Source organism: Crassostrea angulata, chromosome 9 (assembly GCF_025612915.1).
Source record: "Crassostrea angulata isolate pt1a10 chromosome 9, ASM2561291v2, whole genome shotgun sequence".
NCBI lineage: Eukaryota > Metazoa > Mollusca > Bivalvia > Ostreida > Ostreidae > Magallana > Magallana angulata.
This window is the reverse complement of record NC_069119.1, coordinates 33,915,815-33,930,478: the sequence shown is the minus strand read 5'-3', so window position 1 is coordinate 33,930,478 and position 14,664 is coordinate 33,915,815. Positions and strand designations below refer to the sequence as shown.

The 14,664-nt window shown below is 32.9% G+C and overlaps 1 protein-coding gene across 1 annotated transcript; it reads left to right on the top strand.

Annotated features, from left to right (window-relative positions):
- Positions 1 to 1,089: 1,089 nt before the first annotated feature.
- LOC128164212 (bifunctional coenzyme A synthase-like) lies at positions 1,090 to 9,931 on the top strand. The gene is made up of 9 exons (XM_052827967.1): positions 1,090 to 2,012; positions 2,398 to 2,612; positions 3,007 to 3,138; positions 3,491 to 3,617; positions 5,207 to 5,334; positions 6,649 to 6,730; positions 7,187 to 7,287; positions 8,041 to 8,187; positions 9,643 to 9,931. Exons 1-9 carry the CDS (start codon positions 1,379 to 1,381, stop codon positions 9,691 to 9,693), a joined length of 1,617 nt encoding a protein of 538 aa, XP_052683927.1. The 5' UTR covers positions 1,090 to 1,378; the 3' UTR covers positions 9,694 to 9,931.
- The last annotated feature ends 4,733 nt before the right edge of the window (positions 9,932 to 14,664 follow it).

The window sequence follows — 14,664 nt, the reverse complement described above, 5'->3', positions numbered from 1 at the left end:
CATCAAAGAAAGCATTTTATTGTCCATATATATGCATGCGCGGATCCAGAAAATTTTTCCAGGGGGGGTCCGAAGGATAATTGTGTTTGCCAGGGGGGGGGGGGGGGGGGTCCGAGGCATATTTTCGTGATAATTTTACTATGTAAATTTAATAAATTTTCATTTTCCAGGGGGGGTCGGGACCCCCCCGACCCCCCCTCTAGATCCGCGCATGATATGTACATCTTTCTTTTAACAAATTAATGAATTGATTGTAAAAAGTAAATAAAATTAACTAAATTCCACAATTGTACATGTACGCTAGCTAAAAGAAACAGCCAAATCGTCTCCTATGGAAATTGAGTCTGACATCATCATGATTATTTCGTGCAGTCCGTGATTTTTCTCAGGTTAGTACTAGTCCTGTCAGTTTCAACAGAGCTATGAGTATACAATCAATTTCCTTAAGAAATAGAGGGAATCATACTATCATTTATATATTTTTTATTATCGAACAAAAAAAAGATATAATCATACATCATGATCCGTGGAACAGCTTCATATAAACATGCGCATGTATGATGCTATATATCTTATTTGAAATATATCGCATTAATTTCATCATCGCATTTTCTTGGAGAGAATTTCTTGAAAACCGAACTCATATTCTTAAGATGGCTCATAGACATTCGTTATTTGTCTATGGATGGCTTTATTCATGTACAGGTCCATGCATATATATGCATACACGTTCATTTCACTGAATGTATGCCATGATGCATCCACATATTATTTTATTATTCGTTTCTCAGTATAAATTATTAAACCTAAAAACCAAGAATCAATAATAAAGCATTAACAATAAGGCGATTTTTGCAACCGTTTGCGTTGTTTTTTTTTCATGTCTATCATGTTTTTTTTTTAATTAATTTCATTTTTCCATTATTTGTTTGATTTATGAAAGACTATGTTCGTCTACTTTTTCTTAATAGAACGAGTCACGCTGTATCTACGTTGTAAAGAATAAGGAAGGATGTATTACTTTTTGTACTTTTTATTAAATTTTTAAGTTCGCCACTAAGACGAATTGGTTGAATCCGGAATATGCTATGTGTTGGTTCATGAATTAGCGACATCCCTATATTTCCTATGAGATTTTCCTCCCACGACTGAAAATGAAATACTCGAGCCTGTCTGAAAGCAACGCAGAATGTTGATTAAATGCCAAAGAATCTTATTGACACTGCTGAAAATTTAATATCTGCACCAATTACTCTGATTGCGAAGTATTTTCAATTGTCATTGATTAAATCCGTTGACCGTATTCTGAAATCAATTCGGGAGCCAACATTTTCTGTTTGTGCTGCAATTTATGACTTCTGAGATATAAACTGCAGTCATGTTTGAATCCGGCCTTTTGATTCTGACAAGACCTATTCCAGTTCTCAGGAAAAATATTCAGCATATTTTGTCACAAGCTGCTAAGGTAATTTCCAATACACTGTATGTTCACATTCAGCCGACCCAGGCTCTGAAACCGGACTCTAACCCAGAACCAGTGTTTACAAGTCTTCGATTTGTTCCTCCAAACAAAGGCCTGCAAAAGTTGATGACTGACATCTACTCTTCTAGTGCAGCTGTATGTGGAAACATTGATATATACGTCCTGCAAGGAAACATAACAAATGTTAAAAATGAAAACTTCCACTACAATCTAAGATCAAAGCTAGATGTCATTCTGATGGACAATCAGGAACAACTTAATACAAATGAACAGTTCTTAAGTAAATTTGTTCAGAGTACATTTCAGGCATCCACACATAACATCAAATTCCAGTGCCTCTGTGATATAAACTCTGTTGGTATGGAGGAATTGCCTTCAGAGAGTTCTGGCATACAGACTTACAGACGAGTAGTATTAGGGGGAACCTTTGATAGATTACATCTGGGACACAAGATTCTTCTGGGAGAGGGTTGTCTGTTTGCTGAAGAAAACCTGACTGTTGGAGTTACCACAGGGGAAATGAATCTTAGTAAGTTATTCAATATTCTTTGTAACTGTTACAGTTCAAAACTTTGCCTTTAAAGAGTTAAAATAATTGCAGTCATAAAAGAATTGGTGTATCTTTCAATATGACACATGGCAAGGTAGCTTTTGCATTTTTTAGTATTGATCATGTGTTGATGAAAATATCTTTAACTTCAGTGCATCTCTTTGTTGCAAGCCACAAGTTTTGTGTCCGGTTTTGTGTTCGTTCTGTTTGTGGAAATAGAATGGACTCAAAACCCTTGGCTTCCAACGATGAGATTAGTGCATCTGTATCAAGTATAAAACGTGTAGTGAACCAATATATGAATTGTTTAATTCATGTTAGTATATATTAAAGTAATTCAATAAATCATTGGACTGTTTTGCAGAGAAATCTTTACCGGAGCTGATACAGTCCACCCCTGTCAGGATTGATTCAGTGGTGCAGTTTATTGAGACAGTGAAGCCGCAGATAAGTCATCGCGTGGTCCCAATCACCGACATGTTTGGACCCACCATCACTGACCCAGATCTACAATGTATTGTGGTCAGTGATGAGACAAAGAAAGGAGGAGACATTGTGAACCAGGAGAGACAGAAGAAAGTAGGTCACCTGTATGGATGTTTGTTTGTGTTGTACATGAAAATATTTAGAATATTTTTTACTGTCAATGCATGTATGAGAGTAATAAATCATGTTTCTTGTTTATCTTGCAACATATTTTTATAATTTATACCTCAAACTATCTGTTTAGGAGAAATTTTGGAACACTCTGCAATTGAGACTAGGAAACCTTGGCGTATACAAAAGATAGTGATTATTTTGTTAAAAATATCTGTGTATGGGCAATATCTGATTCTGTATTCTATCCATAGATAATAATTAAGCCATAATTTGTTGATCTGTATTATTGTAATTTTTAATATGCTTGAAAAAACACCCTATAATTATTATTTCTGTAAATACTCATTCCTCCCATAATAACATTACATTTCAGGGCTACAGTGCGTTGGATGTACATGTCATTGACCTTGTACAAGATCAATGTCATGGTCAGTTTGAGGAGGCCAAGATCAGCTCTTCATCACTACGGAAACGGTTGTTAGGAACACTTATTAATCCAGTCAAGGTATTTGCAAATTATTTAAGAAATGAACGGAATGGATACCTAATTCATATACATGAGTTTGGACTGTGTAAGTTTTAAAATTAGAGGATGGTTTATAAAAAAGTGTAGAATTTTTCAAACATCTATCAATGAATGAGTGAAAAATACAGGTCGTAGACGAATTGTTTTCATAAATATAACAAGTTGATTGATACAACTTTGACACAAATAAATGTACCTTCGGGCTTTATTGGATTTGATCACGCCCCGACCAAAATTATCACCTCATAATACTCAAAGAATGATTCCTTATTCCTTATATAAGGCAAGCTATTGTGTCACTCTGTATTAATATTGTTTTGTTGGTTTTCAGCCAAACAAGAACATTCCCTCTACACCCTATATTCTGGGATTAACAGGTGGAATAGCCAGTGGGAAGTCAGCCATATGTAAAAGACTACAGGGGCTGGGAGCAGGAACTGTTGACTGTGATAAACTAGGTATCTAAATGAACGGATGACCACCTCTGCACAACCATAGCAACAATTTCTCTCTTACTCCTCACTGGCTCAAGTTCCCTTAATATGTTAATACAGTTGCAGTATATATCTTTTATATCAAAAAGAAAGTTTGTGATATCTTAGGAAAGAAATGTTTAACTATAAATGATCACAAGAAAATAGACGCAAGTGTAAAACTTTGCTTTGATACTCATCTCTATATAACCTGTAGTATAAATAAACAAGACGGAAACGTCTTTCAACATCAACCCAGGTTCATTCTTTTGTGCTGAAACGAATACCATAAATCAGTATTCGAATATTCGCGAGTGCTATTCGATTCGTATTCGAATATTCGTAGACGTCATAGACAATGTATTAAGCATAATTTATATGATAGTTTGTATTACTAAGTGGGTGTATGTGTAGACTGCTTAAACATGTCAGTTCGAAGTTGACACTTACTGCATGAGTATCAATTGAATTGGGTGCGCATTTAATTTTTAAGCAAATAATAATATACTGATTATTTTAAAAATCTCCATCAACTACAGTCAAAAGATTTATTACTTCTTTAATAATATACTGCAGTCCTGACTCCTGGATGAGACCGATACGTTACTTCGTAAGTCAGTCCAAATATTTCCGCCATGTTTGATATAGTATTAAACAGAAAACTGATAACGCTCATAACTCCAGAAATCTTCTGTTTATTTAAAAAAACAAAACAAATTATATCGAGGTATCTTTTAAAAAAAACTTTTGATGTACCTTTCGATATTAACCCTCCGTAGCTCACACTCGTTCAAACAGTTAAGCAATTTTTTTCTTCAGCGTCTGACATGAATTTAAAAATCCAGAATGTTTGTCTCCGTTCGATGTAAACCCTGCTTTTACTTTCAAGGTAAACAAGCATGGCAGAAGAGTCTATTACTGGGTTAAGTAATAGACTCTACCAAGCATGGCAGTCATAAATGGCTTTATATTTACTTTCGTTCCGAGTAAAATGAAATAACACGATGCTGCATAGTTTACAGTGCTTGATATGGGTGTTTAACATGTGATCGAATATTCGAATGCTAAATATACATTCGAATATTAGAAATTTACTATTCATTCGCGAATATTCGAACATTCGTTTCAGCACTACATTCTTTTCAGTTTGCCTCTGAATTACAAAATAACAAAGATAATGAAGATTTACAAATTTATTAAGCAAAATCAAATATTGAACAGAAATAACTTTGTTTGATTCCGTTTATGACCTAAGAAGGAGAAATGAAAATTTACCTTAATGAATGCCGAAAAAGGGGAGAGGGGGAGAGCTTGGTCCGTAGACCAACAACAGAGTCTCCCGAATGTCCGATGACGGTCGTATTTATACACTTACAGACAAAAGAATTTAAATAACAATAGATAGGGCATCAATAATCTTAAACAAAATATAAACGGAGTATAAATTTCTGGAATCAAACATATACAAATAAATATAGATATACCACAAACCATTCCTTTGGCTTCACAATGTCAGTCTTCTGCTGTTCAGAATCAAACTAGCAATTTATTTTTAATCTTCTTCTACTGTTTAGGTCATCAGGCATATGCAAAGGGAACCGAGGGATACGACAAGGTGGTCGGTACATTTGGTAGTGGTATCCTGAACAGTGATGGGGAGGTAAACAGAAGATCCTTAGGTGCCATTGTGTTCAGTGATGAGGTACGATGAAAATCATTACATGGAAGTCCTTATAATGTTATGTTTATACATGTGGACGTGTCCTTATAATGTGGTGTTTATAAAATTTATATGGACATCTTTTACAGAAAAGCTCTCTTTGTAGATATACTGTAGAAGCACATATATTTGTTGGGTTAAAACTTCGTTGTTTTTAAACCAAATACAATTTCGTTGGGATTTAATTTCGTCATATCATAATCTTTGAAATATTTTACTTATCAGCTCTGTATTTATGAATTCATACTTGGGTTAAAAATTCGTCATGGATTTGATTTGAATTCGTTGATAAAAACTGCCAATGAAAATAACGAAATTAAATCATCAAATAATATTTCTGCTTCTACAGTATATACACCTTTAGTTTATTATCATAACTTTCTGAAAGAGATTAAGGGTTGGACAATACAATAACTAATAAACCAAATGAATACAAACCTCAAATCATTCAATATTTTAGGACATGTACCGGGTATATACATGTAATAAATGTTCAATAATTTGCCAAATTGTTGCAAGATTGCTACCAAATTAGTCTCTTTAAAAGTTGATTAAAAAAAAAGAACCCATAAGATTTAAATAACATCTCTGATAATAGATACACAATGTAACCTGTCAATCATAAATAAATATAACATATACATATAAAGCAGCCAGAGGGTTTGATTTGGCAGTCAATGTTAAGTTTCAAGTTCAAGTTCTTTATTTTAGGGGAAATGTTAAGTTTAGAAAATGATAATGTAAGGGTTGTATGCTCTTTTAGTCTGGAGTTTTATTGGTTGCTACTGCATCATGCTATCATAATATATCTATCGATAAGTGTATCATGCTATAATTTATATATCTATCGATAAGTGTATCATGCTATAATATATCTATTGATAAGTGTATCATGCTATAATATATCTATTGATAAGTGTATCATGCTATAATATATCTATCAATAAGTTTGTCATGCTATAATATATCTATTGATAAGTGTATCATCACTATCATGCTATAATATATCTATCAATATCAAGAAATGTGTCTGTTTGTTGTTCCTCCTGTTATAAAAGACATTGAATTCTCTCCCTTGACAATAGATACATTGTACATTATTTTGTAAGAGTTTTTTTTAATTCATATTTTACAAAACACTAGTATGTATGCCACAGATCTGAATTACTATAAAGAGACTGATCTTCATGAGGCATATGTTTAGTATGATCTATCATCCCTTAACTCTTAATGACTTTCTGAAAATATAAAAGTGATTTACTTAGAAATTGTACTGTATTTTCATTATCATTTCAGACAAAAATGCAGACATTGAATGAAATAGTTTGGCCAGAAATAGCAAAGTTAGCCACAGAAGAAGTTAAAAAGTTTGGTGCAGGTAAAAACTAAGGAACATTTTTTCCAGTCAGTCTTTCATGATAAAAACAGCACAGAAAGACTAACACCCTCCCCCCCCCCCTCCCCCTTCCCCAGTTAAAAAAGAATAAGATCTGTTTATTACTGAAAAAAACATTTTGCAGAATCCTCTCAAAAAATAATTGGTAAAAGGTTGATTTATTTAAACATTTTCCTTCAATGGTGGATTTAACTTTTATTTTTTAATAAAATCTAATAAAATGCTTGATAATGTATAATTTATATGCAATAAAGTTCCTTTCATGGTTTATAAGGGAATGAAATATTCATGTTGAAACCTTGAAATAAACATTCAAATGGTGTTCTTTTACTGTATTTTTAACTTTTAATACTAAGGAAATAAACTTTGCAAGTGTTAATGTACATTTACATCCTATCAGCTGAATGGTAGCTAAAAAATCCTTTACTTCTCGCTCAGAAGGAAAAGCAGTAGTGGTGCTTGAAGCAGCCATTTTGTTAAGGGCAGGCTGGGAGGAGCTTTGCCATGAAGTATGGGGGTGTGTTATTCCAGTAAAAGAGGTAGGTTTAATAATTCCACTGCAGAGATGGAGACAGATGAAATTAAAGGGTGAATCATCAGTGAAGGATAAAATTCACTGCAGGAGTTAGAGGAGAGGAATGGGAGGAATTTTCAGTGAAGAATTTACCATACAAATGAAGATGGAGGGATAAGATAAATTCTCACTGAAGGAGTCATTGTGGGAATTATGGTGGAAGGAAGGGGGAAGTCCTCACTGAAGGATTTATTTAGGGATCAATCAATCGATTTAAGGTGGAGGGATTAAAATCATAAAATAAATCCTCATTTAAGGATTCCATGTAGGTATCATGGTGGATGGATAGAGTAATTCCTCATTGGGGGTACATAAGCTTGGTGTTTTTAAATTCACTGCAGAGAGAAATGAAAGGATAAGTTAAGCTTCAGGAAAGGATGATGGTGAAGATATTTGGTGAAATTCCTCACTAAACAATTCTCTGTAGGGAGCAGGGGGTAGGTACAATACATTTGTATTAATGTCAAGTATATGGCATTTCTACTAGCTTTGCTGATTGGATTAATCCTTTAGCTCAAGTAGAGTGCTTGATTTGTATACCCAGGTTTAAACCCCAGCAGAGGCAATATCTGTCAATAGAAGTAAACATTATATATGTTCAGTTATGTATGACATGGTAATTGAACTTTGAATTATGAAATAATTGTTGTTGAACGGAAAAAATCTAACTTTTTTTTTGCATATTTAGATAACAGATACATGTATGATTTTTTTTAAGGCAGTAAAAAGGTTACATGAAAGGAACAACTTGTCTGAGGAAGAGGCCATGAAGAGGATACATTTAGGGGTCACCAACTCTGAGCTTGTCTCTAAATCTAACGTCATTCTGTGTTCCGAGTGGGAGTACGAGTATACTCAGCAACAGGTAGGCTAGATACTATAACCTATAATATGTATTTTACAGATTTTTATAAACATAATTATTAAGTTCTGTAGATTCCTTATTTTACGTGAGTACTTAATTCCGCTATTCTCTCATTATGCATCAAATCGCGAGAATATAAAATAGCGATATTTCATCATGTTTCCTAATAGTCTAATCTGTCCAAAAAATTAAAGCGAGGTTTTAAAATTTGCAAGATGTGCTTCTCGCGATTTTACGCGGATATAATTTTCTCGCATTTAAGTTTTGGAACTTACAGTAATAATTACAATATGGGTAAAATAATATAAAGACTGATGGATCAAGAATTCAAATTTAGCAGGAAAGTCTTAGATTTTTGATGACTTAAAATGCATAGATTAGCAGAATTAGTATATAATTTTTTGTTTTTCAAATTTATAAGGCATTGTTCTGTAGATTCTTTATTTTAGGCGAGTACCAAATTTCGCCAATCAACTGTTTTGCATCAAATTGTGAGAATATAAAAATCGTAATCCCCAGATTTTATCATACATTTAGTTTTATTTAGTTTACATCTGTCCCAGAAATAAAAGGGAAATTTAAAATTAGGAATATCTGCTTCCTGCGATTTTATGCAGATATTACTTACTCGCAATAATTAGGAATCTACAGTATTTGTGACTGAAGTACCAAGTTGTCATTTTTGGGAGTTGATTTTAATCAACTCTCCTATGCAGTACGTCACTCAGACAAACCGAAAGTGAAACAGTGTTTGGACCTAGCACGAATCATTGCTCCTGACAAGACTTAGTTCTTGAAAATAATTGATAAATTCGATGTAATGTATGCTAAAGCATTGTTTTTCAAGGAAACTTATTTATAAATACCTTGAAAATAGTCAGATTTTAAATGGTACAAACAATTTAAATATTTTTTGTAGTCGTATGTATTCCTATGCGAGAGTTCAATATAGTCTCGTTCAACTCGACGCTCGGCTGTCTCCGTAAATCCTTGTCGGAGATTTACGGTGTCAGCCGAGCGTTTGGTTGAACAAGACTAGAGTTCAATATTGTTGGATCCATACAATTTTCTAGAAATATTTCAATTACTGATACATACTTTGATTGAATTAATTTTATCTTTAAATATTATTTAACATGATTCATGTGGGGGTTTGTCGACATTCTTGTCGAAAAAGTCCAAAAATTCATATTATAAAAATGTGCGTAATTCAACTTCATGAATTAGAAACTACATGTACTTGTCATGCAAAATAACATATCATTGATTTTAAAATAAATAAACATCGACAAAATCAACTCCCGTCAGTTCTTCAGTACTTTGATTGAATTATTCATGGGGAATATTTAGATGAACAAAAAGAACTTTCTTAAATGTGTGATAAAATTGTCAAGTTATTCATTATAATGGTTTAGTTGAAAATAGTTTTTAAAAAGTCTTTTTTTCTGATTCCAGGTTGAAAAGGCATGGAGTCGACTTCATCCCACTGTGAAATCCAAACATTGACATACAAGTCTTAAACATTTTGACATATGGTATAATATCACTATTATAGAGGAGAAACCAATATTACTTTATCAGTGATGCAAATGTAATCAGTGATTTTTTTTAAAATCCTGTAAAAACAGGTGTTTCAAGAAAAATTATAATTAAAACAAATCCTGCTAATAAAAGTGCTTATTTGTTCATTGGAGTCATGGGAGAAACAGAGCTTAAAATTGATCAATTTCTGCTTAATTGCTTCCAATCTATTGAATGTTGAGAGTCAGTTATGTGTAGCATAGTGTTTTCTGTGTTAAAAAATGTTTTGTCAACATACAATAAATGGTTAAAAATTATCCCTTAAACCATATCTTTATATAGGGCATCATATTTTCTAGCATTCTACAAATATGCATATTATTTTTAAAAAAAAAGTAGTAAGCACACTTTCAGTCATTGATTGGGTCTAGAGTCCATCGTAATAAGGTAAAATGCAATTTGATACAATTTCTGCAACGCAAAGGGCATTATTATTCTTGATCCATAACGCCAGGAGTCAATAGTAGCGACAAGTTGCATGATTAATGTAATGATCAACATGTGATACAGGAGGGAAAAATTGCATTGATGATGACAATACTTTGAAAAAGAACCCAAGAAAATAACGTTTAAAAACTCAACATTTTGGCAGTGAAATAGGACCAATGGATATGTACAATTCAGGAACACTATTATTAAGAAATGATAAGTAATAATTTAAATATGTGTTTAGCGAAAACGTAATTTGGCGTCAAATCCAAGTACTAGGGATAAAGTTAAAGTTTGAGACCTTGTGCAGTTAACATTTAATGATTGCTAACAGCCTAAAGTTACCAAGAAAAATCGAAATTGTGTAAACTTGAATGGTTTTGAAGATTGAGTATGATATTTTGGAAAACTATATTTTTATTTGTTTTAAATTTCAATTAAACTAAGTTATGTAAACATTAAACGGGGAAAAGAGAACGTGGGCCCTCTTGGTTTGGTACCATTTTGTCATGAATAATTTGAGGGCGACGAAACAACATACAATGTACAAAAACTCGCACAGAGTACAGTTTCTGAAATTTTAAATATTTTTATAAATTGCGCAATCATCCAAATGTTAAAAAGAAAAATATGGTAATTGCAATTATGATAGGGTAAGCATATGTATTTAAAGTGATTTTGAAATGAAGTGGGTAACAAAAGTTTTAACCATAGCTTTAACTGTTTAAAAGTTTAATCCTTGACCTGCTGTAGAAATCTTACAGTAGTCCCAGATACTATAATTAGGCATACATATTTATTATTTTAATCATAGCTTTCAATATACATAGTTCTGAACTGATATTCTAGTAGGTCGAATTTAGGTAACTTATCCTATCTGATTAAATTAATTAAGTCGCATATGTAAACATTGTCATGAAAATATGTCGCAAAAATGTCTGCGACGCTTAATTTTAGTGCCCTAATTTATGTGCAACAATGTAGACTTCCAAATTTGAATTATTTAAGAAATAAAGTTCGAGTTTTCATGAATGTTGCAGAATAACCTCCGAAGTCGAGAAATGTTGCTTTGAAAAATAAAAGCCGAGGCGTTAGCCGAGGCTTTCATATTTCAAACAACATTTCGAGACTGAGGAGGTTATCCTACAACATTCGCGATAACAAGAACTTTATTTCTATTCTACTAACAGCCTAACTAACTTCTCCTATAGAGAGATGATCTAGGTCATTTTGACAGCTGTGTAACCCCAACGTTTTTTGGGAGTTGATTTTAATCAACTCTTTTATGCAGTATACTCTGGCAAATCGAAAGTGAAACAGTGTTTGGATCTAAGCACAAATCACTACCGCTGACAAGACTTAGTTCTTGAAAATAATAGAAGTAGTCGATGTAATGCATACAGAAGCTTTGTTTTTCAAGGAAACTTATCTATAAACACTCTGAAATAGTCAGATGTGTTATAATACAAGGGAGGGGGGGGGGCTATTTTTTCTAATTCATCTAAAATTTACATACAAAAAATTGAATTAACATGGAGTTGCCCCCCCCCCCCCCCCCCCGCCCCCCTCCGGATTAGAATTTTCAGGGTTTTGGAAAGTAACCGTTTTCCTTTTTTTTTTTCTTTCTTTTTTTTTTATCAATTATTTTGGGACGAGTCTGCCCCCCGCCAATTTAAAAAACGATGCCACGTGCCCGATTTTTGTACTCTAATGTATTTCTACGCCAGAGTTTAATTAAGTCTCGTTCAACGAAAGCAGAGAGGCTCTCTTGCTTGTCAGAGATTAACTGGTTGAACGAGACGAGAGTTCGATATCAATAGTGCTTGGATCCATACAATTTTTAGAATTGTTTCGATTACTTATATATACATAGTTTAAAAATCATCTTCAAATATTACACAACATGATTCATTTGAGGTTTCTCGAAATTCTTGTCAGAAAAGTCTAAAAATCCATATTATAAAAAAAATGCGTAATTCAAATACAAACTAGAAACTAATTGCCATGCAAGATAAGTTGATTTTAAAATAAATGATAATCGATAAAATCAACTCACGTCAGTACTTCAGTACTTAAATGTTAGTAATGTTTACATGTGTATCGATCAAAGGAATCACAGACGACAGAATTTTTCTTTGAATTGTAATACTCTTCACTTTAGTCTTATTTAAACAAATATGTTTGAATCAGAGTCCTAATATTTAAAGGACAATTTAATGCTATTATTACTACTACACGTTATATATTTTACGTAAAAACACGCAGTGAAAATGTGCTAGGGAGGTCCTAGGAACAGCCGCATTGATCTCTTAAAAATCAACATGGCAATACACATCGTTTTGAATGTAAGTAACACGTGAAATTGACATGGTTTTGATACTTTTTACGGGTTGAAGTTGTATTTTTATGATCAGTGCGAGACAAAAAGGTATTTCTGATCTTATAATTTACTGATGACGTTCGTGGTGTATTGGAGAATAATGTCTGCGGCATCTATTTGATCTCGGCAATAACTGTAGTAGATATAAAATTATAATTTTTGACATGTTAATATCAATTCGCAATGATCGCTACCTTCATAATCCGCTTGGATCATAAAAAATAGCATTTTATTGTTTACGTTTAAAATATTGTTGAATTAATCATAGATAGTAGGTAAAAGTAAATAAATCATTATTGATGTACATCAGTATATAGATAAAAAAAATAGCGGAGTCTTCATTTAAGAACTATAGTCAGGAACCATCATAATTATTTCATGCAGTCCGTGATTTTTCTTAGGTCGCTGGAGGTTTGACCAATCGATATACAGGATAGAGCTCGATCGTGTAGATTTCAGCCCTGTTATTACATTTTTTGTATCTGTTTTGTATCTGTTTATCGTTGTGAATTACAATCGGTTTGCTCAACATATATAGGAGAAGATACAAAGAGAATATATATATTATTCTCTCCATTTCTTACGGAAACATATAGTTATTCAAAGCTCCATCGAAACAGCCAGACTGTAATCTACACGCCCCGTTTATCGATTGGTCGAACTCTACAACGGCTGAAACTGACAGAAAGTGGCAGGACAGAAATTGACGCGCCCTGTTTATCGATTGGTCGAAATCTACAGTGACCTAAGAAAGATCAAGGACAGCATGAAATAATCATGATGATATCAGACTCAAGGTCTCACAAGATACAATTTGGCTGTTTCCTTTAGCTAACCATTAACAGTAATTTACGTTTTAAGGTACACTTGTAATTGGTTTCAGAGCTCTGTGTCTAACAGGAACATCTAGCTTTACTCTCGACATTAACGGAAGACTCACTCGTTGCTCTGCAACGAGCTCTGCTCTAGTTCCCCTTATGTTCGCATTGGAAATCTGCGACGTTCAATTTTCTATGAATACACTTGGCCAATTCATGCGCCTTGAGCACAAATATATTTATTTTTGTAAGATTAAATGAAACTTTCGGTCTTACATAACCAATTCAACATGTACTTTTGAAAAACAATCGTTGACATTTATCTACTCCTTAAGGTAACTCCATACTCGTTAAAGTCTCTGAAGAAAGTTGAAAAACCAAACTGATTTCAACTTAATAGACTTAAATTTCATCAATTGTTAGAAAAAATATACATGTCATCACACTTTTTGAGAAGTAAAATTTTTGAAGGCAGAAATTTGTTTATCTTGTTTAAATTTATTGTCAACTTTATCAGAAAACTACACCTACAAAAATATTTTAAAATTAATCGCTGGGATAAGAAAAACTATGGCATTTAGACATACAACAGAAAGAAAAGTCAGAAAAAGAGTTATTTCCCCTGAGCATAGATAAAATGTAGAAAAAATTGGAAATTTAGGATAAAATTAAGCTGCGAAAATACCTTGAACTTAACAGTTATTCTAATTACATCCATGTGATTATATAAAAAGTATGACATCACAGAACACTGGATCTACTTTAATAAGAATTTTAAAAACATGTTTTCTCCAGAAAGTCTCTGGCACTATATTTTTTGTCGCGGAAGCGAACTAAATAATATGTTAATATTGCTGTTCCATGTATGTTTCATATCTCTGACTAAGAGCGTAAAAATGGCTTTAAAGCGTCGATACACAATACAAGTAGACATCAGTATGAAAATATAAATATAAGCACTGAATGCTTGTTTATGGATGTCGTCGGTTCTATGACACACCAAGCGGTGCAGACAAATTATCATACCGCGCGATATTCAATTTAACTGCAGCGCTTGGTGTGTCATAGGACCGACGACATCCAGAAACAAGCATTCAGTATTTAAATGATTATTGGTCTGCATCCAATGAGTCATTGCAATTAAAAGACGTGTGTCTTGCTTGTGATATATAGACTTTGCTATTTCTTAGATAATAAAAGAATGTTTGAATTTAAATAAAAACCATTCGAAAAAACTTATGAAATTTATTTTTACAACACGTCACATTT

Excerpts from the sequence above, each read along its gene's own strand:
- LOC128164212 (XM_052827967.1), top strand. The coding sequence starts at position 1,379 with ATGTTTGAATCCGGCCTTTTGATTCTGACAAGACCTATTCCAGTTCTC. Across the intron at positions 2,013-2,397 it reads CACAGGGGAAATGAATCTTA|AGAAATCTTTACCGGAGCTG; the intron begins GTAAGTTATTCA and ends ACTGTTTTGCAG. Across the intron at positions 3,618-5,206 it reads TGTTGACTGTGATAAACTAG|GTCATCAGGCATATGCAAAG; the intron begins GTATCTAAATGA and ends TCTACTGTTTAG.